This window comes from Poecilia mexicana, unplaced genomic scaffold, assembly GCF_051168715.1.
Source record: "Poecilia mexicana isolate PSO_F unplaced genomic scaffold, ASM5116871v1 scaffold_6, whole genome shotgun sequence".
NCBI classification, from domain to species: Eukaryota; Metazoa; Chordata; class Actinopteri; order Cyprinodontiformes; family Poeciliidae; genus Poecilia; species Poecilia mexicana.
This window is the reverse complement of record NW_028263375.1, coordinates 11,709,995-11,736,214: the sequence shown is the minus strand read 5'-3', so window position 1 is coordinate 11,736,214 and position 26,220 is coordinate 11,709,995. Positions and strand designations below refer to the sequence as shown.

Here is a 26,220-nt window from a genome sequence, read left to right as displayed (position 1 = left end):
CTGCAGGTTTACTGGTTCCCATATTGGTGAGCTGCTCCATCCTGGGAGTTGTTCTTATTGTCCCATTAATATGCTGCCGGTTAAGGCAAAAACGGTAAGTCAAAGGAAAAAATAAAAACTATGCAAAGGTAAAATTTTTCAAATTCACTTAAAAACAATTACGAACACAAGCCTTTGCGAATAGTTCAGACCTGGTGTATCTTGAACTCTGAAGAAATCTGCAGTTCTAAATTTAACAGCAAAGTTTAAAGTGTTTGTGCCTTCACAAAGTGAACTCTATAAGAATAATTTGTGAAACTAGTCCCACGACAGTGAGACGCCACATAAATAAGTGGGATAACATTTGTAATTGTGGGGATGGTTATTGGACCTTATTAGTATTTAGTAAGAATGTGAAGTTTCAGGATATTACATCTTTCTCTTTCTAACAGCTCAAAACACACCCGTTCAAGCTGTTTATTTTTAGCTGTTTATCTTTTTTTCTTCTCTCTAAGGTCAGCTTAGATTTTAGAAACCCACCCTCAAATAAAATGTATTCTTTTTTAATTATTGTTGATGTTTATAACAACAACAACAACAACAAAAGATTTAAAAGAAAAGTTTCCAAACAACGCAAATGTGACCGGAATACATAATTTTGTAGTCTGAAGATTGCTTGCAGTGGATGTTAAGAGTGCATGAAATTAGTGTTTTTGTCGTTGTTGTTGTTTTTCAAAGATCAAAAACCAAGATACTATATCTTTCTAGTATAACTGAAGAAAACGCACATTGTAGAAACTTTGACTAGGTTTGAGGCAGCAGAAGTTAAGATTTAAAGGAGCGAGGAGGAGTAATGTATTTCCCAGGCACATATTGGCATTTTATAGCAGAGTCAACAGGTTTTCCAGTTTCCAGTTTCCTGGTGAGGCATCAGGCTTTACTTGTGTCGTTGGTTTATTTTAAGTAAAGGTTTTTTTTTATACACCAGTAACAGCAACAGTAAAGACAGATTAAGCTAGGTTTATAGTTGATTCATTGAACTGGGCCCCGAGTGGGTGTGCACCAATTACGGCATCCCTGCATCTGGCCGTTGACCTCACACGCTCTTATTTCCAAATTATGATGCTTGCTCATTCACCGCCAAACTTTTGTAACTTTTGACATTTTTTTAACGCAAAAACATGGTGGGACAATTGTGGAGCGCCCTAATGCCCCTACGGGCTTAGCAGGTTTTCTGAGGAAACCATGGACAAGTAGTTATGTTATATTTAGTTGTTATCAAAATGTTATTTATAACAAAGAAACTTGATTTTCTATACCAACCAGAGGTCAGAGAAACTTTTCAGAATTTGCCAGGAATACAGAGTCAGTGTGATGTTGGGACTGTTGCTGAGTTAGGATCAGCTGCTGAGATTTATGCGGAATGTCACTTTCGGCTGCCCTCAGAAGTTGAAAAACCACGAATCCACAGCCACAGGAAGCCATCACTTCAACTAAGCTTAACTTCCATTTCCTTTTGATGCAGAGACATTTAGTGAAACGGTTTGAGTAGAATTTCTTTTTGATTCAAATCAATTCAGTTTGTGCAGCACAAATTCACAACACCTCATCTAAAGGCACTTTGAACAGAAAGGAACTTTAATCCAATCATACAGACAAATTCCAAGTCAAGTACGCACATTCCAATTTGATCATAGTTATTAAATAATTGCTTGCAATGTTTTGTTGACTTTGCAGCAATTCCGCATCCTACATTAACGTATATCATAAACATATCGACAGTGGAAGGAAATGCTGCCCTTTAACATGAAGTAGGCTTTAACAGAATCTGCTGGCTTGTTGTGAACAGCCATATGTCATGACCCACGGAGCGTTTGAGAATACAAACCAAACACACACACACACACACACGCACACACACCCACACACAAAACACAAACGCAATCATCCAGTGGTCATTTCTATGTTATTGAAAAGTTTAAACGTTTTTAAATGACAACTGTTGTCTCTTGCTGAGTCCGCAAGGGGACATGGAGAGAAAAAAGAAAGGGATTCTGACTTTCGCAAGAACCTGCAAAAGTTTCTCGAGATCCTTCAAAATATTTGAAAAATACCAGGTTCAGTTGTTATACTAAATTATACAACCCTTCAAAATCAGTGCCCGCAGAGTGCGATAGCATGCATTTCTGTGCATCTTGAACTCTGACATTATTATTAGGCGATTACAGCAAAGTCACAGATAAGCCATCATAAGTTGTGATCTGTGTGATCCTCCCTATAGTGCAGGGGTGTCAAACTCAATTTCACCAAGGGCCACTTCAGCATATTGGCCACCCTCAACGGGCCACATTGACGGTACAAATCAGGAGTGCATCCCTGCTAAAACACCCCAGACAAAAGGTTGACTTCCCTCATTCAGTTCTGTAGAGGCTTATAATGAGCTTCAATTTCAAAGAAGCCTACATTGAAGTCGATGAACCATCACGAAAGAGGAAGGCTCTTGTTGTCTCACTGCACCCCAAGAGATGCATAACCTACAAAACCCGTTTCTGTCTGGTTTCGAACCAGAGACCTTTTGCGTGTAAAGCAAACATGATAACCACTACACTACAGGAACTGAACTTGTCCACTTTGTTTAAGTTTGAGGTTCCAAAGTTGATGATGTGAGATGCAATGCATGAAAATTTCAACTGAGGCTTGCACTGAGATGCCTGGATTCAGAGTACAGACCATGGCACCACAGAACCCTTGTTGACCTTTAGTAAACACCTGTGATGAATAGAAAAACACTAAATCTGTTTCTGTCTGGTTTCAAACCAGAGACCTTTTGCATGTAAAGCAAACGTGATAACCACTACACTACAGAAACTCATGCTCTTTCCACTGTTCCTGGTAGATGATCCACATTTTGTTAAAGACTAATGTCAACCATTGGCATGGAACAATGTCAAATACTTATACCACAGATCCTCTCAGAGAGCACAGTAACTTGGTGAACAAACTGTCAGACTTATAATGGTGCCTAATTTCACATCACAGTCCATAAACTAAGCCTGGGATCAAAAAATTGTATTGAAGATGTCATTAGCAGAGACAAATGGTTCTACAGAGACTTGACTAAATGGCTATAAAATAAAATCAATACTTACAAATAAAAAATGGTTCAAAAATAAAATTAACACATTAAAATAAAAAAAACCATCTCTGAAATACAATCAACACTTGAAAATTAAAAATGGTTCAAAAATACAATTAACACTTCAAAATACAAAATCTCTGGAAAATAAAATATTATGTATGTTGTTTTGAAAAACATTAGAATATAAGCACTTTTATCAAGATCATGTAAGTTCTTCTTAAATTCATAAGGTAGGTTAGCTCAGCAGGTTAGAGCACCGTGCTGGTAATGCTGAGGTCATCGGTTCAAACCCCATATGGGGCAATTCATGTCTGAGGTCTTTCAGACAATCAACACTTCAAAAATAAAACCAACACTTCAAAATAAATAAGGGTTCAAAACCAACACTTCAAAACAAATAAGGGTTCAAAAACAAAATCAACACTTCAAAATAAACAAGGGTTCAAAAATGAAATCAACACTTTAAAATTAAAAATGGTTCAAAATAAATAAGGGTTCAAAAATAAAATCAACACTTCAAAATTAAAAATGGTTCAAAAACAAATCAACACTTTACAATTAAAAAATGGTTCAAAAATAAAATCAACACTTTAAAATAAGTGTAAAATGTATTTTTGAACCATTAAAAAATGGTACAAAAATAAAATCAACAGTTCAAAATGTATAATGGTAACTGTTTCTGTCTGTTCAGTCCATAAACTAAGCCTGGGATCAAAAAATGTATTGAAGATGTCATTAGTAGATACAAATGGTTCTACAGAGACTTGGCCAAATGGCTATGAAATAAAATCAATACTTACAAATAAAAAATGGTTAGGAAGCGCATTACAAACCTTTGGTTGAAATGGAGCGTTAAATTCAAATCTCCATTACAGACCAGAGAAAACTAAAGAGAATGCAACGTTATGTTAATCCATTTGAGGAGCCGGCAGTTTATCTTGAGGAAATAAATGACGATGCAAAAGTTAATTAGACTGTAACATGCGCAGTCCGCAGCTCAACCACTGCGGACACTGCTCCGCCGCTGCGAAGACTTAGAAACCAATGGGAGTAACTCATCCAGCGGATTTAACAAATGGAGCCTTCTGGGTTCATGTTACCCAGGAGAGCGGCGCTCTGGAGGAGCTGCAGACGTAACATCTGTCTGTTTTGGAGAAGCGAAACCACGCAAAAAAAAAAATAAATAAATAAAAAAAATCCTGGTAAAAGCTCACACCGGACTGTGCAGGGTAAAACACTCACAGAGTTCAGTTGATCTGTTTGGATCAGACAGATCCAACTGACTGATGAATTAGCGCAGATTTTTCTGCAGATGGGAACCATGAGGAAGTGCGTTCAGACCCCAGCGGGTGAAGCGATGCTAATTTAAGTGAAGTCGCTTAATTTAATTTATTAAAAGTTATTGGGGCCTCAGTCAGTGGTTTTTGTCACTACGAGAAAAATGTAGATGCATTTATCTGCTTAATTTGTGATGGGATCTGGATTCACGGTGAATATTAACTAAACCGCATAAAATGCGACTAAATAGCCGATGTTAATATGATTGTAATTTCACGGATAAAAATAGTACATGGCCGACTTTTTTTTATGTTGTCGGTCAAGATAACGGATAACAAAAAAAGTCTAGTGCGACCTGCCGCCCTGACACCAACTCAGACACATCTTCATTCACAGTCTTACTTGTAAATCGATTTTTCTTTTCTTGGACGTTTTGATGTTAGCTTGTCGATATCTCAGTTTTATTCGCTGGGAAAATCAATAAGCAGCTTGAGGGGACTCTGCTGCTCTCTAGTGGCGAGAACCCATAATGTTGGCTGGTAACAATCGGAATGCATTGTGGGAGATGTAGTTTGTAGTCAATTTGTGCTCAAAACCTATTTTAAGTCAATCATCGGTCTATAAAATGTTGGGGTGGGCCACATAAAATGACATGGCAGGCAACATGTGGCCCGCGGGCCTTGAGTTTGACACATGTGCTATAGTGGGATCACTTATGAAAGCTAACTGTAATGAAGAGGTGGCATAAATATTAAAAACTGTTTTGAACTCCCTCCCTGACCCAACAAAGAACTTGAAACCAGAATATTTATGCCTTACTTAATGAAATAATTTCCAGTGCTGTGATTATTTCATAGGTACCTAGTAATGCAGACGAGATAAAATTTAATTTTTGATTTTAAAAAAATTGCAGAGTGCTAATAGTTTCTCAGAAAGTGGCTTGGGTTTGCTCTTCTGAATCTTTATCAGGATTTTCTGTTCCTCAGACCTGACTGCTTCAGGAACTGAATATGGAGCCTTAAAGTAACTTTATTGGTTAGTAACTTGGCCTAACAATCTTATTAAACTAGTTTTGTTTTCTCCCCTTGAATTGTCCCTCAAAACATTTTACAAACCTTCTTTGCTAAATAGTTTCATCATATAGTTGTGAAGATAAGTCCCTTTCAAAGCTGCCACTTATATTGACAATCAAACCTCCAATGTCTTGGTTGACTTATAAGCATTTGAAAAAGAAGCCATTATCTACATCTTCCCTTCTCAAGGTTTCAACACATCACTGGCATATGACCCACTCTCAGTTTTGTTCTACTTTCAAGCGTCACCTAGTAAAGGAACTAACTTTGGTTGAAGTCCACTGATTTGTTCTATCTTAATGCACTAATGTGTGTCGTAGTGGTAAAAAATAAATAAATAAATGAAGTTCTACACTGCAAAGGTCCCAGTGTGTTTTCACCTTAAATCTGCCAGACAGCTGGTCGCACAAACCATCTGTCATTGCCACATCTCACCTTCAAGCCATGCAGCCTATTAAATCTTACATGACGGCGCTGTCACTACCTCGCTGTCACTACCTCGCTCAGATGTGCAACGGGTGCCTTGACTTCAGCCCCTGTTATCATCTTGTCCTACAGAAGACCCACATAAATGGCCTGAAGCAATCATAGTCCCACATCGTAGTGTTTTTTTTTTTTTTTTTTTTATTGTTAGGGTTAGGGTTAGCCATAATTTAGTCAAACTTGGAAAGTTAGTGAAACATGTTGCAGAAAGACAAGTTAATAGGCACATTGTTGTTGGGACACTGTAGTAGAGTGCAATTTATCAGTTAATTAATGGAGAGTAGCCCTCCCTTTACAACCATATCAATCCTCACTGACTTGTGTGCACCTCTTAAGCTCTGCCTTGGTAAGCAAAGTGCCAACAACACATCCTGAAGTGAGACACACTGAAATTGATTGGATGCGTCTTTCATTAACCAGTTTAATCCCTTTTTTTTTCCACCGTTACAGGCAGGAAGTAAAAAGGTCTGGTCATGTGACCTTTCACACTAGATACATGAAATTGATATTGCTTAGAGTAGACACTCTATTATTTGACTTAAAAACTTCAATTAGTTGCTAAAAGTCCAAACAATTCTTTTAGAGGTTCAGAAGTTACAAAAAACGTCTGGCAACAATTGTTGCCGGTGGGATTAAACGGGTTGTCAAAGTAGTCTCTCATGCACAATGCTCATGAAACACATAAGCCCCCTTTGTTGTCAACCCTCTCATTGTTTTTAAAATTAAAGCAATTTAAGTTTTTCCACAAGCAAAAACAAAACAGAAAAATGATATTGAAATGAAAGCAGATCTTTGCTAAACATAGTCAGTTGTTTAAATAAAATCTTCTCCTGAGACGCAGTTATCTTGCAGACCAAGTCAGATAATCCTTTAGGATTTGGCACAATATTTCTACATTGAGAGATTTTTGTGTCATCAGGCAAAAAACCTTGACCTTGGAGTCTCAAACATTCTTTTGAATTCAAATGAATTACTATTATGAACTTTATTTTACCAGTTGCTTTCTCTTTGCCATTCTCAAGTTCAATTTAAATTGATGAACCTTTTGGGTAATTGTTGCTATATGCAGTCTTATCAATCTGATTGATGAAAGCTCTTAACTCATCCAAAGTTGCAAGTCTCTTGGTGGCTTTTTACGCCTCTCTTTTTTTTCCTATTCACTCTGTTTGAGGATAGTCAACCAGTTTGATTTATATAGATATGCCATACCAAATTAAGATTAGTTTGTTAAAAAAATCATTTTATTCTAACATAAATATTCCTTGATATTTTTAAATATTTTATTTCAAAAATAAAATAAAATTACATTGATCGAAATTTACAAACCAACAAAATGGAAATACATCCACGAGGGTTCAATACATGTTACAGGCATTCTATAAAACATTATCTTGATGGGAGAGCAATAACCAGAAGGAACCCTACCTGTCTATAGAAGACAGCCCAAGTTAGAACTAAACTTTTAATCTATTTATGCAGATTAACATGTCTTCTTTTTATCTCTCTTTTATTTTATTTTATAGATCTGACCAGAATAAAAGCAAGAGTGTTGTGTACAACATCGGAGACAGAGACGAGTATGGCTCGAGAGTATAGGACCTCCCATCAAAGGATCTTCGTTGTCTCTTTTTGTCATCCATTTTGTTTCAGTGAAGTTGTCCTTTGGCTCATTTTAGACACTTATGCCTGCATGCAACTTCATATAATAAAGTCTTCATGGAGATTCAGGATTGTGGGGAGCTCCTTTCCTCTCCTTCAAGCCCCAGTCAGGCTTCGCTTAGCAGTGACGTGGCAGAAAGATCGTGATTGGCCTCCATGCTGAATTTTTTAGACTGCATGATTTCTCCCCTAAAGGAAGGGGTAGAACTGTCTGAACAAATCCCACTTCGTTTGTGTGACATTGTAGGGCTGGTTTTTGAAGGAAGGTGCCACGCGGAGGCTTCCAGGCAAGTGGAGTGGGGCCAGACCTGAACTGGTGAGGATCTCAGGTCAAGCCAGATCAAGACATATTCCACAGGGCTGTCCCGACATGGTGGAAAACCTAACCACAGCACAAACAATAGGGGGATAGGATTCGGCAGACATGGCCTGAGAGGGAAGGGCTGCACTACATTTCCACCAACCCTGTACTTAGAATTGCTCTCCGGATTTTATAATAAAAGGGTGCTCAGCTCCGTACAAACACAGATCCTTCCCTGTGAATAATGCTGTGGGTGAAAAAAGGCTTTTGTGTTTTCAGGCTTCATGTGGGCTGACTTTTAACCCCTGTCCGATCACAAGACTAACTTCTTAGCTCATTAAAGAGCTTCTCTGTAGCTTGTACAGTCTGAGCCCTGGTAACATGTTAAACCTCTGCATTCATTTTACAAGAGCATAGATGTCCCAGAGTTTAATTTAACCGTATTTCTCAAAATTACAGGATGATGTAACATAAAGGAATAAGTTGATAAGTATTGTGCACTGCTATGTTTGGTAAAATATCATACAGCAGTTATACAGTGGCGCTTTTCTCTGCATGCTGCTGCTTTTCCCTACATATCATAGCGAATATGCTGCTGCCATATTTGTATTTTCATGATGTGTCATGACATGTGTCAAGATGTATTTACTTGCTAAATTTATGTGGTTGTTGTCCAAAGTGGAATTTTTTTGTGAGTCTGCACCAAGTGTAAATAACTTGTGTAAATCAAACAAAAATTAATAAAACTTAAACGTCTTTTCAACCATTTTTTTTTTAGAATTTATTTTCCAAATCAAAGTTGTTACTCCGTTATTAAAGTTACCATTGAATACACAGAGTTATTTCAGTAATACTCTTGATCTTTTGGTGATTCAAACTGGAATACATTTTTTTTTAATCACCCGTTACACACTGAAAAGAGGAAATTGTACTTACGTGACTCATGCGTGACAAGAACGTTGCACTATTTTGTTATCAAGCAACACTGACATCTAGCGGCCAATATATTTAAATGCAAGAAGAAAATAAAAATCTCTTTACTTCCGGGTCCTGCATGCGTAAACCCTTTGAGCTGTTCACGTCCTGCTACAGTCCAAACACGTTTGCCTTTGTGTGTGTTTTTTTTACCTTTCATTCGTGATGTATCATCTGCCTGTGCTGAAGAACAGACGCACTCTCCTGGAGAGAGCGGAGAAGTTTATATCTGATATTTACTTTACAGACTGCAATCTGAGAGGACGGTAAGGCTTTGTTCATTGAGCTACACTGACCAAATGTCAATGCATAATCACAAAGGAGACCAAACACTTTATTTGAGTTTGTTTATGTACAGTGACTTGCAAAAGTATTCATCCCCCTCAAACTTTTGACGCGCATAACGATGAAGCAAGCCTTTTATTTGTTACCAAAAAAGTGTCACGTGACTAAATGTCTTGACCATTTGAGTCTACACTTTCTAGGACCACCATCCGTTGAAGCTGCAACTGCACGTTCCTTGTGCTACGACTTTATTAGTTTTACGTATCTACGGCTCTAGACAGACACCTGCTTTTATTTTCTAAATCTGGTCATGTGATCAGAGCACCACCAGCACTATTCCCTTGAAGCACATTGGAAAATGTGAGTTCTTGTGGTTTTATCTCAGCAAGGATTTTTGTCTTGCCAGATTTGCAAAGTGCACGACAAATATCTTTACAGTAGCAGTGCACCAACTGCAGTTTTCTGGCCAATCACCTAAAAATACTGATCTGCTGATTCCAATTTTTACAACTGCAATTTGTTTAGTCTCAAAAGTAATTAAATATAGGTACAACGTCACTTAAATTGGCAAAAGTGGAGTGATTATTATTACCCAAGTACTTGCAGACATGACCTGTGTCAGTCTGCCCTCTTTAACAGCACAGTGAAAGGGGACAATGGTTGATTTTTAGGCCTTTGTGGAGGTAGATAAGATTGGTGGATAATGTTGGTTTATCATGCAAGTCCTGGCCAATCACCAATCTCCTATAATTAAGGTAATTTGTGCCACTTTATTGCACAAACTAAATACATGAAAGTTTATGCTTTTCACACCACAAATAGTAAATACTGAAAATTTGAATGAATACTCATGCGTGCCGCTGTAGCTCTGTCAAAAATAATCTTGCTTTTGCTTCATAAATTATTCATCTTTGCAGTCTTTATGGAGAGTCTTATCCACTGGAAACCATCAGCTTCTTCCTGTCTCAGACCAGAATCCCATTTGCTGAAGCTTCCAAACAAAACTTTGCACCTTATAAAATCGGTGATACCTTTGGACCGACGTAAGTGATGCATTGTCTGATCTCCTTTTGTTTTTATTAGCTCCTAATCTTACACATTCAAAATCCAGGAACTAACCCAATCCTGATTGTTGTTCAAGATGGTGGACTTGCTGGTTTAAAGTGTCGCTGACGATCCCCGAGTCATGGAGAGGAAAAGAGGTCCATCTCCTCTGGGAAAGTGATGGGGAGGGAATGGTTTGGAGAAATGGACAACCAGTTCAGGTAGTGTTGCAGCAACTTTTATTAAACTTAAAAAAGCACCTGAACCAGATGTAATCTGTGAAATATATGTATTTTCTTACAGGGATTAACTAAAGAGGGTGAAAAGACAAGTTATATCTTATCTGACTGTCTGAAAGACGAAGAGCCTCAGAGGTCAGTGCAGGACTGAAACCTGATTTAAATACTATTTCTGAAATTTTTAAAATCTTTTTTTCATGTTCCCTTCTTTCTATAAAGCGTCACCCTATATGTGGAAGTAGCCTGTAATGGGCTTTTTGGCGCTGGTCAAGGATCCATGATCGCAGCTCCAGACCCGAAAAGGATGTTTTCTGTACAGAAAGCAGAATTGGTCATTTTCAACAGAGATGTGCAGAAGCTGCTGACTGAGTTTGAGATGCTTGTTGACATTGTTAAGGTACAATTACTTAAACCAGAGCACGACAATACAGGAGTAAGACATTACGAGGGGGGAACCTGACTTTCTGCATGTTTTGAACAGGAGCTCGGAGAGGGGGAGCAACGGGGCTACCAGGCGCTCTTCACTGCCAATGAGATGGTGAACCTTTGTGAGCCGTTTGATCCCAGCTCCTTTTCTAAAGCTCACAGCCTGGCCCACAATTTCTTTAACCAGCGGAATGGAGACAGCCAGCATACTGTCCATGCAATGGGTCACTGCCACATCGATTCAGGTCTTCTTTTTTTTACTCAGTTAAATCTCAACTATCATTCATACAAAGAAGTAGAGATGTTTTTTAAACTGGTCGTCAAAACAGAATACAATCACTGGTAGCTTTAAACAACCTGTTTGACAAAATACCGTTACCAAGAATTACACTGTCTTCAGTGTTTTACTTAATGTGGTGCTATTAAACTGTTGGTCTTTGAATCGTGAAACATTGTTGTTTCCAAACTTCTGTGTTGTCTAGGGAAAAAAAGCGTTTTGACACTTGTGCCACAACAGAAAACGTATATTTTCAGCAAGTACATTCAACTTTTCTGCTGCTTCGTCCACAGCCTGGCTTTGGCCGTACGAGGAGACGATTCGCAAATGTGGCCGAAGCTGGGTGACGGTCGTCAGTTTAATGGAGAAGAACCCGGAGTTTGTCTTCACTTGCTCTCAGGTTGTTGCACACTAAAAGTGGATTTTTAGAGAAATTTTCCAGATATCTAATCATATCCCATTTTCGCCCGTTTTGTTTGCCACAGGCACAGCAGTTTGAGTGGGTAAAGAGCTGGTATCCGGGACTTTTCTCCAAGATTCAAGATTACGTGAACAAAGGGCAATTCATTCCAGTGGGAGGAACATGGGTGGAAATGGTAAACCTATTTGATAAATAGATAATAGCAGAAAAGACTTCTATTATTCCTGCTTCAGCTTTACCCTTACATGAACGTAAAATAATAATAGTATTTGTCCTTCTCAGCTGCGTTCAGGCTTGAATAGTTATCCCATTTACATACCATATATTATGTATAACCTTTTTAAACGAAGCCATAGTAACAACTATTTATCTGTCTTAAAGGATGGCAATCTGCCCTCAGGTGAGTCGATGGTTCGACAGTTCCTGGAGGGCCAGCGCTTCTTTAATCAAGAGTTTGGCATATATTGCAAAGAGGTAGAAGTCTTTATAAATACCAACAAAACTTTACATTAACTTTTTTTTTTTTACTAATGCCTGTTTTTATTGTTATTATTGTAACATTATAATGTCTGATAATTGTTCTAAAGTTTTGGCTTCCAGATACATTTGGCTACTCTGCCCAGCTTCCACAAATCATGCAGGGATGTGGCATTTCCAACTTTCTAACACAGAAGCTGAGCTGGAATCTGGTTAACACCTTTCCTGTAAGTATTTTTTTGCATGCGTTTCCTGTGAAAACATTATTATTATTTTTTTAAAGTAACTATTTTTTTTATATCTATTTTTCTAAGCACAACACATTTTTCTGGGAGGGTCTGGATGGCTCCAAAGTTTTAACCCACTTCCCACCAGGGAATTCCTATGAAATGAAGGGAAAGATTGAAGATGTGAGTCTGCAGTTTGGTGCTTACAGGTATGATAAATGATGAGGAAATTTGTCTAACTTTCCTATGTGCTTAATTCCGCCCAAAGCTGGTGAAAACTGTGAAGAATAACAAAGACAAAGGGCGAACCAATCACAGTGCAGCATTGTTTGGCTTTGGCGACGGCGGCGGTGGCCCTACACAGCTGATGCTCGATAGGCTGGGCCTGGTCAGGGACACAGATGGACTTCCGAAGTAAGTTCCCGTCTTTCACTTTAAATCATCAGTCAGTAACAACAACCGAGTCCCGTCTGAGCAGGAAACACTTCCCACCCATGTTTTTATTTTAGAATTATTATGCAATATTATGTCACTTTCCTATGTGTTTTACAAGGGTGGTTCAGACATGGTTAAGTTTACAGGAAAATGAAGCAGATCTGCTGTCATTGTGCAGTACTTCAGTTTTTCCAGTGTCAATAAATGTTGTCATGGTTAATCAAAAGAAATGATATTTAACGTTGAAACTATATACTCACTTCCGTGCCCTGTTATGGGCTTTTCTCAGGGTCCAGATGTCCAGCCCTTCGAAGCTTTTCTCGCAGCTGCAGGCTGATTCAGGGCTACTGTGCACTTGGACCGGAGAGCTCTTCCTGGAGCTGCATAATGGCACCTACACCACTGAGGCACAGGTAGAGTCAGAACAGAGGCTGCATCCACAGTCAAGGCTGAGTTGTTTGTTTTAGTTACAATAAAAGATTTTAATAAGGAAAAAAAAATACATGTTGAGTAACACAAGTTGAGACTATATTTGTGCAGTTTTTACTTCTTGCCACACATTCTCAATTGAGGTTATAATTTTCTACTCACAAAATTGTTTTCTTTTGTTCTGTTTCACAAATTGTGGAGGATATTGATAAAGCTCAGTGAGGTTCAAGATTTCTGGCTTAAATCTCAGAATTTGAGTTTGGAAAAGTATAGGATTCTGAAATCGAAATGTTGTTGAACATCTTGAATTTTTTCTTTTTAAATCAAATTTAAAATAAGCATAAATGTAGCTTTGGCACATTGATGCATCACAAAAAGACAGTTTTGAGTTTCCAGACATGGTTTCTTGCATCACTGTGTTCAGGTTGTTGTTTTTTTTCCCCCCTGCAGATTAAACGTGAGAACCGCCAGTGTGAGACTTTGCTTCATGATATCGAGGCGGCCAGCAGCTTGGCCCTCTGCCGAACCGATACGTTTCTGTATCCTGCAGAAAAACTGCAGCGCCTCTGGAGGTTTAAATATAACTTCAGATTCAATCAGAAGTATTTTAAAACACAATTATTTAAATTTTTGCGGGGTTTTTTTCTCTCTCTGACAGGCTGCTTCTTCTAAACCAGTTCCACGATGTGATTCCTGGCAGCTGCATAGGGATGGTTGTGGAAGATGCTCTTGATTATTATAAAGGTACAATGTTTAAGATAGGGGTTTTGTGTTTACATGTCAGACATATCTTGGGTACAATATTTCTCCATCCTATTGAAGATATCAGAAACGACGGTGGGGTCCTTCTGCGGGAGGCTTTGGAAGCCTTGGAGCCAAAGGGCAGCTCTCCTGGTGTGTTTAACTCTCTGCCCTGGGAGCGATGTGAAGTCGTTCAGATTGCAGATGGACCAGACATTTCCAAACTAGGTAAGCTTTATATTCAGGATATTTAGGTTCTTCAGGTTTAAAGTAAAAACCTGCTGCTCTGTGGTCCTGCAGCCTTGGTGAGAGCTCCCAGCCTCGGCATGGCTCCTGTCAAAGAAACGCAGCCTGCGACTCCAGTCTCTGTCACTCCTCAGGTATTTGCTACAAAGACATTAGCACTGTTCACATTTTATATTTCTAACCGAGTCCTGTGCATGTTTTCAGGCGGATGGCAGTGTTCTTATGGAGAATGGGATTTTACAAGTAGTCATCAGAAAAGATGGCACACTGGGATCTCTGTGTCTAATCAGTGCTAACAGGTAAACTTAGACCATAACTTTACTCTTGTATGTCATCTATTGGCACATCTAATAACGACCGCTGACGCTTTCAGAGAAGCCATTTCTGATGGCTCTTCTGGAAACCAGTTCATCATATTCGACGACGTCCCCCTGTACTGGGACGCATGGGATGTGATGGACTACCATCTTCAGACAAGGTCTCATCACTGTCACCTTGTTACAAACATCACAGAGTTAGGAGGAATGTGTTTTGAAATATTGTGAAATCTAAAAAAATAAAAATAAAAACTCTTTAGGAAGCCAATAATGGAAGTGGTGCAGCCTGTCCAGGTAGCGTTACCAGGAGGGGTCAGAGGCAGCGTCAGCTTCACCCTTAGGATCAGCGATAAAAGCACCGTCACGCAGGAGATCATCATGGATGCCATGTGTCCCTACGTCAAGTTCAACACAAAGGCACCCTGATTTCTGACGCAGCGTTTATTTCTCTCCAAGATCCCTTAATTTGTCCAACTGAAGAATACATCTGTGCAATTCCAGGTGCAGTGGGCAGAGTCGCACAAGTTTCTCAAAGTTGAGTTTCCCGTGCGAGTACGAAGCCCCAATGCGACATACGAGATTCAGTTTGGTCATCTGCAGAGACCCACCCACTGGAACACGTCGTGGGACTGGGCTAGGTTTGAGGTGTGGCAGTAATATGTAATTCATTATTTCCTGTTAAGTCATGACCACATCATGGTTTTTAATGTGTTTTCTTGTCAAGGTTTGGGGTCACAAGTGGGCTGATCTGTCAGAGCACAACTTTGGAGTGACTCTTCTGAATGACTCCAAATATGGTTATTCCATCCACAAGAACACAATGACTCTTTCCCTGTGAGGTTTCCTGTTTTTCTTTTACATCATAATGCCGGTTGAGCCAAATTTAGTGTTCAATTGTTGTAACTGCAATTTTTTTTTTAGACTGAGAGCCCCAAAGGCGCCAGACGCTACTGCCGACATGGGGGATCACCAGTTCACATATGCCATCATGCCCCACTTAGGTAGATCTGGTTTATTTCTGATGTAAGCTGTTACAAACCAGACAGACTCGTTGAACGTGTGTGTCTTCTACAGGATCCTTCCAGGATGCTTCAGTCATTCAGTGTGCTTACAGCCTCAACTACCCTCTGAGGCCAATCCAGTGCCGCCCCGACTCTGCAGCCTGGAGTGCCTTCTCCCTCTGTCCGTCAGCAGTCGTCCTGGAGACCATTAAACGGGTATCACATTATAAGCCAAGCTCCAAACCAGAAAGTGATTCATGAAACGGTATCTTGTGAAAATGTTCACGTCTCATGAACCTTTCCAGTTCTGAACATGTTACAAACCTTGATGTACCTTATTGGAATTTTATGTGACAGAGCTACACAAAGTAGTGCATAATTTTCAAAACAAAGTGGAAAGAAAATAAAATATGATTTTCAAATTGTTTTTAAATTATTACTCCGATTTTCCAAAATACAATTTGGCGCAACTACTAAAACTAACACAGCAAGTCACCCCGATCACACTATCCCCAAAGTTAAACACGGTGGTGACAGCATCATGAGGTTCACCTGCCAATAACATAAAATATACAGCCACAGCTACAATGTATTGGTAGGGATTTGTTTATTTCAAACTATGCCATATAGATTACCTTTTGTAGTATCTAGAATAAACTTTAATACTATTTGAGGTAAAGACAAGACAGGGGAAGACAAAATAACTGTGTTGTAGAGCAGTAGAAAGAACAGTAAAGATTTTATCTTTTTTCTCCAACCCCTACCATCCTGTAATATATATCCCATTCACAGCTTGAGAATTTCCGGGTAAGTTTGTTTAAAAGGAAACAGTTTGGGGACCACTGCTCTAAAGTGTTGTTTTTCTTAACAGGCAGAGGATGGAAACGGGAACCTTGTCGTGCGTCTCTATGAGTCACATGGGAGCAGTGTTACTGCAACTCTGCGCAGCGACCTTCCAGTTAAGGAAGCGTGGCAGTAAGTGCTTCTAATTTCAGTTTTTATTATGGTCCTCTAAGCTGCTTTGGCATGATTTTCTAAGAACAATGCCATTTCTTTCAGCTGTGATTTGTTGGAGCGGCGAGACCCCACCCGGCCAGCACGCATCACATCTGAGGGAATCTCTCTGAACTTCGAACCCTTTCAAATTGTGACACTTCTGCTCTGCTTTTGATTTATTCCAGCATGTTTCAAAACTCGACTTGAAAGAGGGAATATTTGGTGTAATTCTACTAAAACAGTGTGATCACTTTGCAATGAATGAATAACCGCATTTTTCCAAAATGAGTTTTTATTTTTTATTTTTAAAAATATACAAGTATAAAATTCTTTTATAGAAAGATTCGACTCCATGTTTATTTGCTGTTTTTTCTGGTTACTCTCCCACTTCGTCTCTCTCTGCCTGCAATAACAAGCATGGAAAATAATTTTCAAACTCTACATTTTACAAAAATAAAGCATTTTTAAATGTGACATAATCCCAGGTGTTTACCTGCAGCAGCTTCTACGCTGCTACTTTTCTTTCTACGTGCACTTGACTTGGTTTCACTCTGCTGTGTTTCTTCCTGGGTCTTTTCAGCTTTTCCTCTCTTTGAAACGACTTCCTTTGGATGTCTGGGTTTTTCTTTTTTGGGAGTTTCCTTTTTGACCACCCTTTTCTTTGTGGTGCTCTCTTTCATGCTTTTGGCCACCTGAATAAAGGAAACTAGTGCTATTAACAGTTCACACAGACTGAGGCTTTGAGCAGTTAGAGACTTTTACCTTTTTCTCTGTATAATCATGGTCATCATCTTTCTTTGCCCTCTTTTTGGTCTTGGGTGATTTTGAATCTTCAGCGAGGGAAAAAAAAAAATCGAGTTATGTATGATTGAGTTGTTGCACTCACTCAGCCACTTTGGTAGAAATTACAGAATCATTATTCTTGGGGGGAATATCCAGCAACTTTGCAACAAATATATAATCAGAAATAATGCCCTTTAGTAGTTCATTTTCATAACTGCACATTCTGCCATTGTAAAATGGAGCACAAAAACAATACTTAAAGTGACTGCAGATTGTCCCTTATAGTAAAAATTTGAGACTGGCTTTCTTATTAAGCTTTGTTTTCCTCTAATATAAAGGGATTTCCTCAAGTTGCAATCCTCTTGTGCTGCAGATAAAAGCTTTGCAGGATGGAGCCTCGTTATCCACCTCTTTTGTTTGTTTTTCTTACACTTCATCCCATATTTCAATCAGACTGAGATCCTGCTTCTTGTTAAAGCTTGAGTTAATTCGCCTCCTGAACAAAAGTTAATGCTCTTCACTCAGCGGTGTTAATTTTTTTGTTAAACCTTTCTGCTGATGGCGGGAGCAAAGTGTCAAAAATGTCAGTGTCCACCTGTGTATTCACTGTATCTGTCCTGCATGCAGACCTTTATCATCAATGATGAGATTTTTAGGAGAATTTTAAAATTCAAGTTAATTTATTTCAGTAGGTCAATATAGAACTCACTCATATTTCAAGTGCTTATCCATTTGATTTATGATGACACCATAGTTTACGGTTTATGGCTAAAAAGAAACTCAAAGTTTACTTTTTTCAGAAAATATTACTATTAAAAAAAATTGAAATATTATAATATGGCTTGTCAAATCTGGTGTCATTTATGGGGTTGACTTCGACAGTCGTCCTGCTGACAAACACTCATTTACAAAACAAGTTGACAAAACAAGGAAGTGGGAGGGAAAAGTGGCTAAAAAAAGGGCGTATGCAAACACAGGGGGAGCTGCAACCTTGAAAGTATTTCACAGTAATTCCCACTCAAGAATTTCAGGAAGCCTCAAAATGTTTAGATTGCAGACCTGCCAGGGGCTAAAACACACAGACAAAAGCTACGCCTGCATTCCTTGTGTTCAGGAACTTCTTAATCAGAGGCAGACGATGTGAAAAAGGACTGCTCTGCTCTGTGGACCTACATTCTCTAAATAAAGTGCCCAGATTCTACAAGAAAAGTGAAGAACCCTGAAATCTGAGTTACTGGCATGAAGCTCCCAAAGTCGACAATGACTGTCATCTGCTGATGTTGGTCCACTTTATTTTATAAACTCCCACACATTTACATTTACAAGCACATTTCATCAGTGGCACCCAAAGACTGACTCCATTCCACACTGCAGTGATGCAGTACTTCATGCAAAAAGCAGCTGCGACCAAGTATTGAATACATGTTCTATACAGTTTATCGATATACTTTTAAGTAACATATCTGTTTTACAAATGTCTTTGTGTTTTTAGTCGTACATAAAATTCTAATCAGTAAAATTGAACCTAGGAATTTCTTTAGCTGTAATCATCAATAATAATCAAAATGCCCAAAAATGAACACTTGAAACACACTGAGTATAAGTTTCACTGTTTGAAATAAATCAACTTTACAGTATTAATTTAATTTACTGAGATATACCTGTACCTAGATTTTTTTGTGTTTTACAATGTAAAGGTAAATTTTAGACACAGGTGATTGTGGATTTTCCTTCAATCATTTCAACTTTAAGCTCTATTGTTAAGGTTCTGTCTCCAGTCAGTCAGTCGGTACTCTTGTGTTTTAGAAATGCAATTTAAAGGGACTTCCATATTTTCATTCAGATATAGCAATGTTTTCCCCGATACCTGATCTGATCAAAATAACAATGTCATTTAGATAGTTTTAGGTTTAGGTTGTGCATTCAGGTGTAATATTTACCTTTGGGTGCCATGGGCCCTGGGTCTCCCTGGAACAGATCAGAATATAAAATTTTTACAATACCTTGAAACTTCATTCTAAAAAAGAAACACCTAATTGTCCCATTTACTCACCTTAAACCACATTGTTCTGCCATTGTGGTCCCGAACTGATTTCATTCCATCAACATAATAACACCGCAGCCATGCCTCGAAGGCAGAGTAGTCCATCTTCTCAGGGTCGTAGCCCTTACCGCCTATTACAGAAAATTTGTCATAAGTAGAGATTTATCTTAAGATTGTAAGGGAGAAACTGGACAGGAAATGAATCAGAACCCACCTAAGCTGACGACCTCCAGAGGAACTGTATGACAAAGTCTGAGGACATCCCCCGCCTCCCGTTTCATTCCTTTCTTTTTAGCCCTCTCTGGAGTCTTTTAGGAAAATTAACAGTGATTCATGTTAGAATAAAAAAAAAATGCTGAAGTTTCTCAGGAAAACAAAAGTGAGCCCGTTTCTCTTCACCTTTGTGTCTGTGATCTCGTCTTTCACTGGCTTCCCGTCCTCAAATTCATCCTCTAACTCAAGGCCTTCCAGTGCGTCCCTCGCACACACAAACGGTGGGATGTTCAACCTACGACAGAAGCAAATACAGTACTGCAATTGTTCCACAAATCAAAAAAAAGAAAAAAAAAAGAAAATACTTTTTTGCTTTGAAAATTTGAAGACATGCCCTCATACAGAGACAAAAAGCCATTCACATTGTGCGTGTATGAAACTAACATTGGAACTTGTGAAAAAATGAAAATTCGTGCTTGGTTCAGTCTGTTTTTCCAATGAACAAAGCCACCTTGTTTCTTCCAGGAAGAAGGCTGGAAGAAAGGAACCTTTCTGGATACAAAAAGATATTGAGTCTGGCACAAACCTGATGTATTGCTTTTAATTTCAATTGTTTAAAGAAATACTTTTGAATGTATGTAAATGTTACAAAGAAGCCTGCTGTGATAATTCCCTTCAACAACAAATGGAGGGAAAGTTCATCTTACTTAAACTTACTTAGTTTACTTAATCTTCCTGATTTAATTTAGAAAATTAAACATATTGGATAAATTCATTAAATGTTTGAATTTCAATCTCTGATTTTAGATGATTATAGGTCAACGCTTAGAACTATTGCTTCAAAACTGTTAATATTGTAAAAGACCAATATCATAATGGGATTTTTATTACAAGATCATTAGTCTTCTAAAAAAACCAATGAGACTCATGGTTTGGGCTTTTTTTGCATCAAAACAGTGTGGAATGGAGGTGATCTTAACAGTATATAATAAGTTGAGCTTGCTTTGTAACTTGGCTTACTGAAGTGTCACACATTAATTTTTATGATCTTTTTCAAAGATGGACGATGGATCTGCAGATTGTTAATCAGGAGCAAATTATTTGAAGAATAATGGCTAAAACTTGGTAAATATTACAGGATTGTTGACAGAGCGGCGTTTCTTATAATCTGGATTTGTGAGCATGTTACTTTAGTGTTTAAAAACATTCCGAGCTTACACGCGTGTGAAATATGTCATTTTATTTTCATGCATGTTCATCACCTGTACAGGATTTCAGCTCTCAGATAGTTCCCAATACCATTGAAGTACTTTTGATTCAGCAGGACCTCACAAATTGGGCGATCAAAAGCCCGATCGCTCAGATGAGACAAGACATTCTCCCTGCAAAGACGATTGCAAAGATCAATCTGAAAGCAGGATTTGGGATAAGTTGGTGACCGATGACATTCTCGGCATTACAAACCTGAAACTCTTGTACTCAAACATGATGCAGGGCCCTCTGTCAGGCTGCCAGGTTCCATTGGGTTGCCAGCTGCCAAACCTTCGTGTGTCTACAAAGCTCAGCACTCTGCGAGGCTTCTCCTTGGTGTAGAAACGTAGATGGGCATGTTTAGGAACTTCGTCCTCTGACGTAAAGCGGAAATAACCCGACATCCCGAAGCGAAAGACTATGTCCATATGTTGATCTGCCTGTCCACCTTTTGATCGCCGCTTCCCATCATCGTCACTCTTCATGGGCGTCAAAGTCAACTTCACTTCCTTCCCTCTGGAAGTGGCTGTGATGCGAAATGAATCACAGATGAAGGCCACTTCTGGATTTTTGCTGACTTCAGATTTTATAACTGGTCCACTAAAGACCACTCCATCGCACATTTTGTTTACGTACAGGCTGGCCAAGTGGAGTTCGGGTCCCTCAGGCATTTTGATGGAACAACTGAAGATGTGCTGCAGAGGAAGAGAATTGGATAATGGTCAATAGAGTACCTTGCAAAAGTATCCGCTGAACATTTAACCTTATTTTTGTAACCAAATAGGGATTCCCATGTCAAACTCAAATTAGTGAATCATTATAAAATGGAAAATGTGAATCTATTTCGTAGTTTTTTTTTTTAACAAATAAAAAATATTTTGTTTTGCATTAATTTGTATTCAGAGCCCTAATTCAATACATTCTAGAATCATATTTTGCTCTAAAAACATTTGTGTTTTAAGTTCATTCTCAACCAACTTGTGTGTTTGCCCATTCTTTTTTGCAAAATAGCTCAAGCTCAATCATACTGAGTGTTGTAAAGCTTGCCATAAATCCTCACATAGATTATAATCTGGACTTTGACCGGGCCTTTCCAGCACATGAACAGGCTTTGTTCTTAGCCATTTTATTGTACTTCTGGTTGTATGTCTGGGGCTGTTGTTTTGAAGATGAAACTCTGACCTGGTATCTTTTTGAGCTTCTAGTCCAGGGACCTTCAGCTCTGGACTTTGAGGGTCAGTGTCCTGCATTTTATAACCTGCTAAACAGAAGCATGCTGTCTCAACCATGTTTCTCGGTAGGGATGGTGTGTTCAGAGTGATGTCCAGTTAGCCGTCTCCCACACATTGTATTTGCATGTAGACCAAAAGCTCTATTATGTTTTTTTTTTCATGGCTGCACAGTGGCAGTATTGATTTGCAGCAGTACTGGGATTCTTGGCCTCGAATCCCAGTATTGTTGCATGGAGTTTGCATGGTGTCCTTGTGCATGCATGGGTTCTCTCCAGATACACTGGCTTCCTCCCACAGTTCAAAAATATGACTAGGAACAGCTTTATTCTTCACACTCATAACTGTCAGATTTGTGGAGTTTTGTTTGTTTAAGTTGTCCTATCAGCACATTATTCACATTCAGGTGTCATGTAGCTGCTTCTACAATTAATGCTCTCCAACTAAGCAGTGTTTTCCTTACACTTGTGTTGGTCTATCAGACAGATTGTCAATAAAATACATTGAAGTTTGTCGCCTTTATAAAACTGTGGAAATCAATCAATCAATCAAGCTCACTAAAAGCAGAACTATGAGCTTTTAGTATGAAGAGTGCTTTATAAATAAAATGTATTGGTTGATTTATTGATTTGTAGCACATCTCAGCAGCAAGGTAGTTCGAAGTGCTTTACATCATAAAAACATAGACACAAAAAAAGCAAAAACATCTGAAATTAAGATGCACACTAAATATTTTTTTCTCTCTTTATTTAACCCGAGCAATGCTTTCTGTGTAGTGTAAAGAGACAACAATGCATTTATTGTGGAATTTGACATACGCGTGCAACACTCACCCAAATCAGGAAGTCGCTTCCGGGTAAAAACGGGGATTGTTTAGAGCAGGCACATATATCTGCGATATATATTTCAACGAATATGTGCTTTCTTGTTGCTAATTTGTATAACATAAACCCTAAGACATTTGCAGCATGCGTTTGTTACCAAACAAGTTATGCAATCGCTGTCGCTCCGAAATGATGAATCTCGCGAGATGTTGCTTTTTTAGTAAAGAAAAAAAATTTCTTACCATGCAAATTGATCGTTCTTTATCTTTTCAACAAATTGAAATAGCTTTAAAATAAATTAAGTTTGTATTTTAAGAAGTTTTTTTTATTTCTTTCTTTGCAGAAACGATACCGCAGATGAATTGTTTGCATCTAAACCAGATGCATTATGGGATATGTAGGAAATCATTCCGCAAATTTGCGATAACTTTTTTAATTTGCTTTCTTCACAATGATGCATTTAAAACAACAAAAAATATATATACAGGATTCAAACAAAATCATGTCAAAAAATTATAATATTACAAAAAAGAAAAAAATGCCTGTCTATTTTTAGTTAAGGGATACATTATAGCCGAAAAATACACAACTAAATATCATTACATTCAAGTAAGAAATTAAACTTTATTTTAACATGAACAAATTCAAGCAAATAATACTGTACAAGATGCAAATATGGCACTTTTGGCAGTTCATCAGCATCATTTGTATCTCGCTCCTGATCAAAGGTTTGTTCTTCATTCTTCATTGTAGTGCATTCATCATGGTCTGTGCTTGTTTGAGCTCTGCGAAGCAGACACAACATTGTTATTGCAATAAAGTAATTTTTAGAAAAAGAAAACATGATCAGAAAAGGGGTAAAAAAATACAAACCAGTGAGCAAAACTCTGAACTTATCCGGAGAAATAGAGACTACTGTTGTGTCAGAGGAGCCTGGCTCTGTTCCTTGTGTCTGCAGTTTCAGATGTACCAGAGGTTCATTTACTTCTCTTAGTTCACTGGAGCTCAGAGTATAATCGACGCGCCAGGAAACTGAGTCGAGTCTTCTCACTGCAGTTCATGACAGGGCAAATTGCACACCTCAGTAAGTGCTCAGTCAGCAACTTCAAAGCAGATAGCAATCGTCATCAAAACATTTGCGTTCTATTTCATAAATAAGGGAGGCTGACAAAAAAGACTTACATCTCAAGCTGGTATCTCTTAGTTTGTCTTGAAGAGCAGAATGCTTGTCTTCATAGGACTTACAAAGACCTGTGGCATGTTCTATGGAAGTAAATTTTTTTAATAAATAGATTTAAGGAACAGATGCATTTTTATGACAAATAAAAATCTAAAAACCCAAATAACCTTAGCATTTGAGGAAAAACAACAATAATGAATCATAAAATATTGTCTTAATGGACCACAAAACCTGATGCAGTCCAGCAGAAAAAACATGCCAAGCACGAACCTTTAGGCAAGCCAAGTTGCTGCAGCTCACTGGACAGAGACTCACTATCAACATCATGTTTTGCAGCACTGGACAAAATAAAGCTGAGCACTGCCACAGTAGCTTTGATGTCTCCGCTTTCTACAAAAAAAAAAAAAACAAGATCATAAATGCTAAATGATCATTCAGTGTTAAATGAACATACACCAGTTCTAAAGTTTTGCATTCATCACATCAAGCATGTTCCAGAGTAATAACAGGAGAAATAACATGCAATCTGATAACAGTTTTAAATGTATTGAGGGGACACATACCAAACTTTGCATCTGCAGTCAGCTTTCCAACTTTGTCATACTGCAATAAGAAAGACGGCACATAGAACTGTTAAGTCTGATGTATAATATATTTAGATGACTATGAGTAAGCGTATCTAATATCTTACATCTATACCCTCGCCCAGCAAATCCTTCAACACTTGAGCACAAAGGAGTTTCATCTTCACACTGGACTGTATAAAAATGGAGTAGAAAATTAGCATTTTATATTACATTTCCTGAGTAATCCTGAGCATCAACTTAGCTACTTACAATCTTTGCTAATGTGCTGATTTCGGCCAGAACCCAATCTGGGCAGTCAAGATCCCCACAGAACCGGAACCGCTGCAGAACACAGACAACCTAATGAGTTGTTGTTCGGCAATAAACAAGATGTACTTACTGTGACAACAGCAGGTTTGTATCACGGGATGCTATTGTTATTAGCTTAGCATGCTAGCTACATGAAAGCTATCTTAAATGGCAACTCTGCTCAGTTGACTTAACTAGCATTAAAATCGGTGAAAAACATACAGCGCTGACGTTTCTGCTAATTTAGCTAACTCACAAATACAAAACATTTTGTAAAAATAACAATAATCATGAATGGGTTATTACCATTTGAGTAGCTCACTGGACGGACAGTCGTTTCTGTTCACAATGACGTTTCAATACGTGACACGTGATTCTTCCGCCGTCAATTTCAGAACTACCCTGTATACTCCGTAACGTGAGGTAAAAATATTGTATTTATTGAAATAAGATTACCGTAGATTAAAATAATTTAACTTGGACAAAACGTCTGTTTTTTATCAGTCAAGAGGTGACTCAATGTGGTGACTGTCATTGTAGTACGCTTTGTGACGTTTAAGAACATGTCTAGTTTATCTGAATACATTAAACTGCGCTGCGGCCCTGTGATTGGTTGATTTGCCTTTTGCGTTAACAAGCACCTGACGAGCCATATAAATGGTTTTGGAACGTTTTAATTCTTTCCTCAAAAATACTCTTGGGCATGCTGATACCATACCACCCGAGGGAATTCTCCAGGAAGACAGCTAAACAGTGAGTGGATAGAATGATGTTGTACAAAGTAGAAATTAACATGACTTGTATTTTGGGCTCTTGTTAATAGCAACCCTGATAAAAATGTCAAAATGTTTGGTTTGCTCAATAATCTATTCACTTTTCGATACCTTCATTGGTAATCTACAATGAAATATATAATATGTTTGTTGTGACTTTTTTACACTTATATGTTGTTCAGTATATTTTGCATGATAAGTGACTGATTTACAATTATATGTTAAGCATAATTTACATGATGATTATTATTAATTGAATTGAACATGAAAATTACAAAAGTGAAGTGAAATATATTTAAGTGCAACACATGATTTATTTGAATAGAGGAAGTCTTTTATTTCGAAGAATGCTTAACAGGATCTGGTTCTGTTTTGTCACCATCTTGCTTTTGTTGATTTTTGGTTGCTAGGTTACGAACAGCCGTTGATGTTATCAGCTGTTGCCGTTTTTCTCTTCAATAAAAACTGAACAGAAAGGTTCAGTAAAAGACTTACGAGCCTCTGTCTTGTTTGAAGAAGCTTTACTCCGTAACAATGTTATTTTCACCCTGTCTAAAGCTCCTCACATTTTGGGAGGATTGTTTTAGGACCTGGATGCCA

At 38.2% G+C, this 26,220-nt stretch overlaps 3 protein-coding genes across 3 annotated transcripts; 1 reads left to right on the top strand and 2 right to left on the bottom strand.

Moving 5' to 3' along the window:
- Positions 1–8,942: 8,942 nt before the first annotated feature.
- man2c1 (mannosidase, alpha, class 2C, member 1) lies at positions 8,943–16,927 on the top strand. The gene is made up of 26 exons (XM_015001935.2): positions 8,943–9,153; positions 10,090–10,215; positions 10,314–10,437; positions 10,520–10,590; positions 10,675–10,852; positions 10,937–11,126; positions 11,452–11,558; positions 11,644–11,754; positions 11,961–12,053; positions 12,167–12,283; positions 12,371–12,466; positions 12,552–12,697; positions 13,008–13,131; positions 13,598–13,719; positions 13,806–13,891; positions 13,970–14,116; positions 14,189–14,268; positions 14,339–14,433; positions 14,508–14,612; positions 14,712–14,868; positions 14,953–15,096; positions 15,176–15,285; positions 15,373–15,452; positions 15,526–15,668; positions 16,324–16,427; positions 16,512–16,927. The coding sequence occupies exons 1-26, from the start codon at positions 9,053–9,055 to the stop codon at positions 16,621–16,623; spliced, it is 3,069 nt and encodes a 1,022-aa protein (XP_014857421.2). The 5' UTR covers positions 8,943–9,052; the 3' UTR covers positions 16,624–16,927.
- neil1 (nei-like DNA glycosylase 1) lies at positions 16,723–23,118 on the bottom strand. The gene is made up of 10 exons (XM_015001938.2): positions 22,802–23,118; positions 20,953–21,434; positions 20,751–20,870; positions 19,675–19,783; positions 19,490–19,583; positions 19,285–19,406; positions 19,172–19,199; positions 17,211–17,278; positions 16,942–17,140; positions 16,723–16,851 (listed from the first exon to the last, which is right to left on the bottom strand). The coding sequence occupies exons 1-10, from the start codon at positions 22,913–22,915 to the stop codon at positions 16,805–16,807; spliced, it is 1,383 nt and encodes a 460-aa protein (XP_014857424.2). The 5' UTR covers positions 22,916–23,118; the 3' UTR covers positions 16,723–16,804.
- Positions 23,119–23,209: 91 nt separating this feature from the next.
- Positions 23,210–25,312, bottom strand: commd4 (COMM domain containing 4). The gene is made up of 8 exons (XM_015001939.2): positions 25,154–25,312; positions 24,809–24,880; positions 24,664–24,729; positions 24,536–24,575; positions 24,243–24,362; positions 23,975–24,055; positions 23,666–23,842; positions 23,210–23,577 (listed from the first exon to the last, which is right to left on the bottom strand). Exons 1-8 carry the CDS (start codon positions 25,154–25,156, stop codon positions 23,537–23,539), a joined length of 600 nt encoding a protein of 199 aa, XP_014857425.2. The 5' UTR covers positions 25,157–25,312; the 3' UTR covers positions 23,210–23,536.
- Positions 25,313–26,220: the final 908 nt, after the last annotated feature.

Excerpts from the sequence above, each read along its gene's own strand:
- man2c1 (XM_015001935.2), top strand. The coding sequence starts at position 9,053 with ATGTATCATCTGCCTGTGCTGAAGAACAGACGCACTCTCCTGGAGAGA. Across the intron at positions 14,613-14,711 it reads GACTACCATCTTCAGACAAG|GAAGCCAATAATGGAAGTGG; the intron begins GTCTCATCACTG and ends AAAACTCTTTAG. Across the intron at positions 15,097-15,175 it reads GGGACTGGGCTAGGTTTGAG|GTTTGGGGTCACAAGTGGGC; the intron begins GTGTGGCAGTAA and ends TTTCTTGTCAAG.
- neil1 (XM_015001938.2), bottom strand. The coding sequence starts at position 22,915 with ATGTTATACAAATTAGCAACAAGAAAGCACATATTCGTTGAAATATAT. Across the intron at positions 20,871-20,952 it reads TTTGAGTACAAGAGTTTCAG|GGAGAATGTCTTGTCTCATC; the intron begins GTTTGTAATGCC and ends TCGTCTTTGCAG. Across the intron at positions 17,279-19,171 it reads AGGGCCCATGGCACCCAAAG|ATTCAAAATCACCCAAGACC; the intron begins GTAAATATTACA and ends CCCTCGCTGAAG.
- commd4 (XM_015001939.2), bottom strand. Across the intron at positions 24,730-24,808 it reads TCAGCACATTAGCAAAGATT|TCCAGTGTGAAGATGAAACT; the intron begins GTAAGTAGCTAA and ends ATTTTTATACAG. Across the intron at positions 24,576-24,663 it reads TGCTGGGCGAGGGTATAGAT|TATGACAAAGTTGGAAAGCT; the intron begins GTAAGATATTAG and ends TTCTTATTGCAG.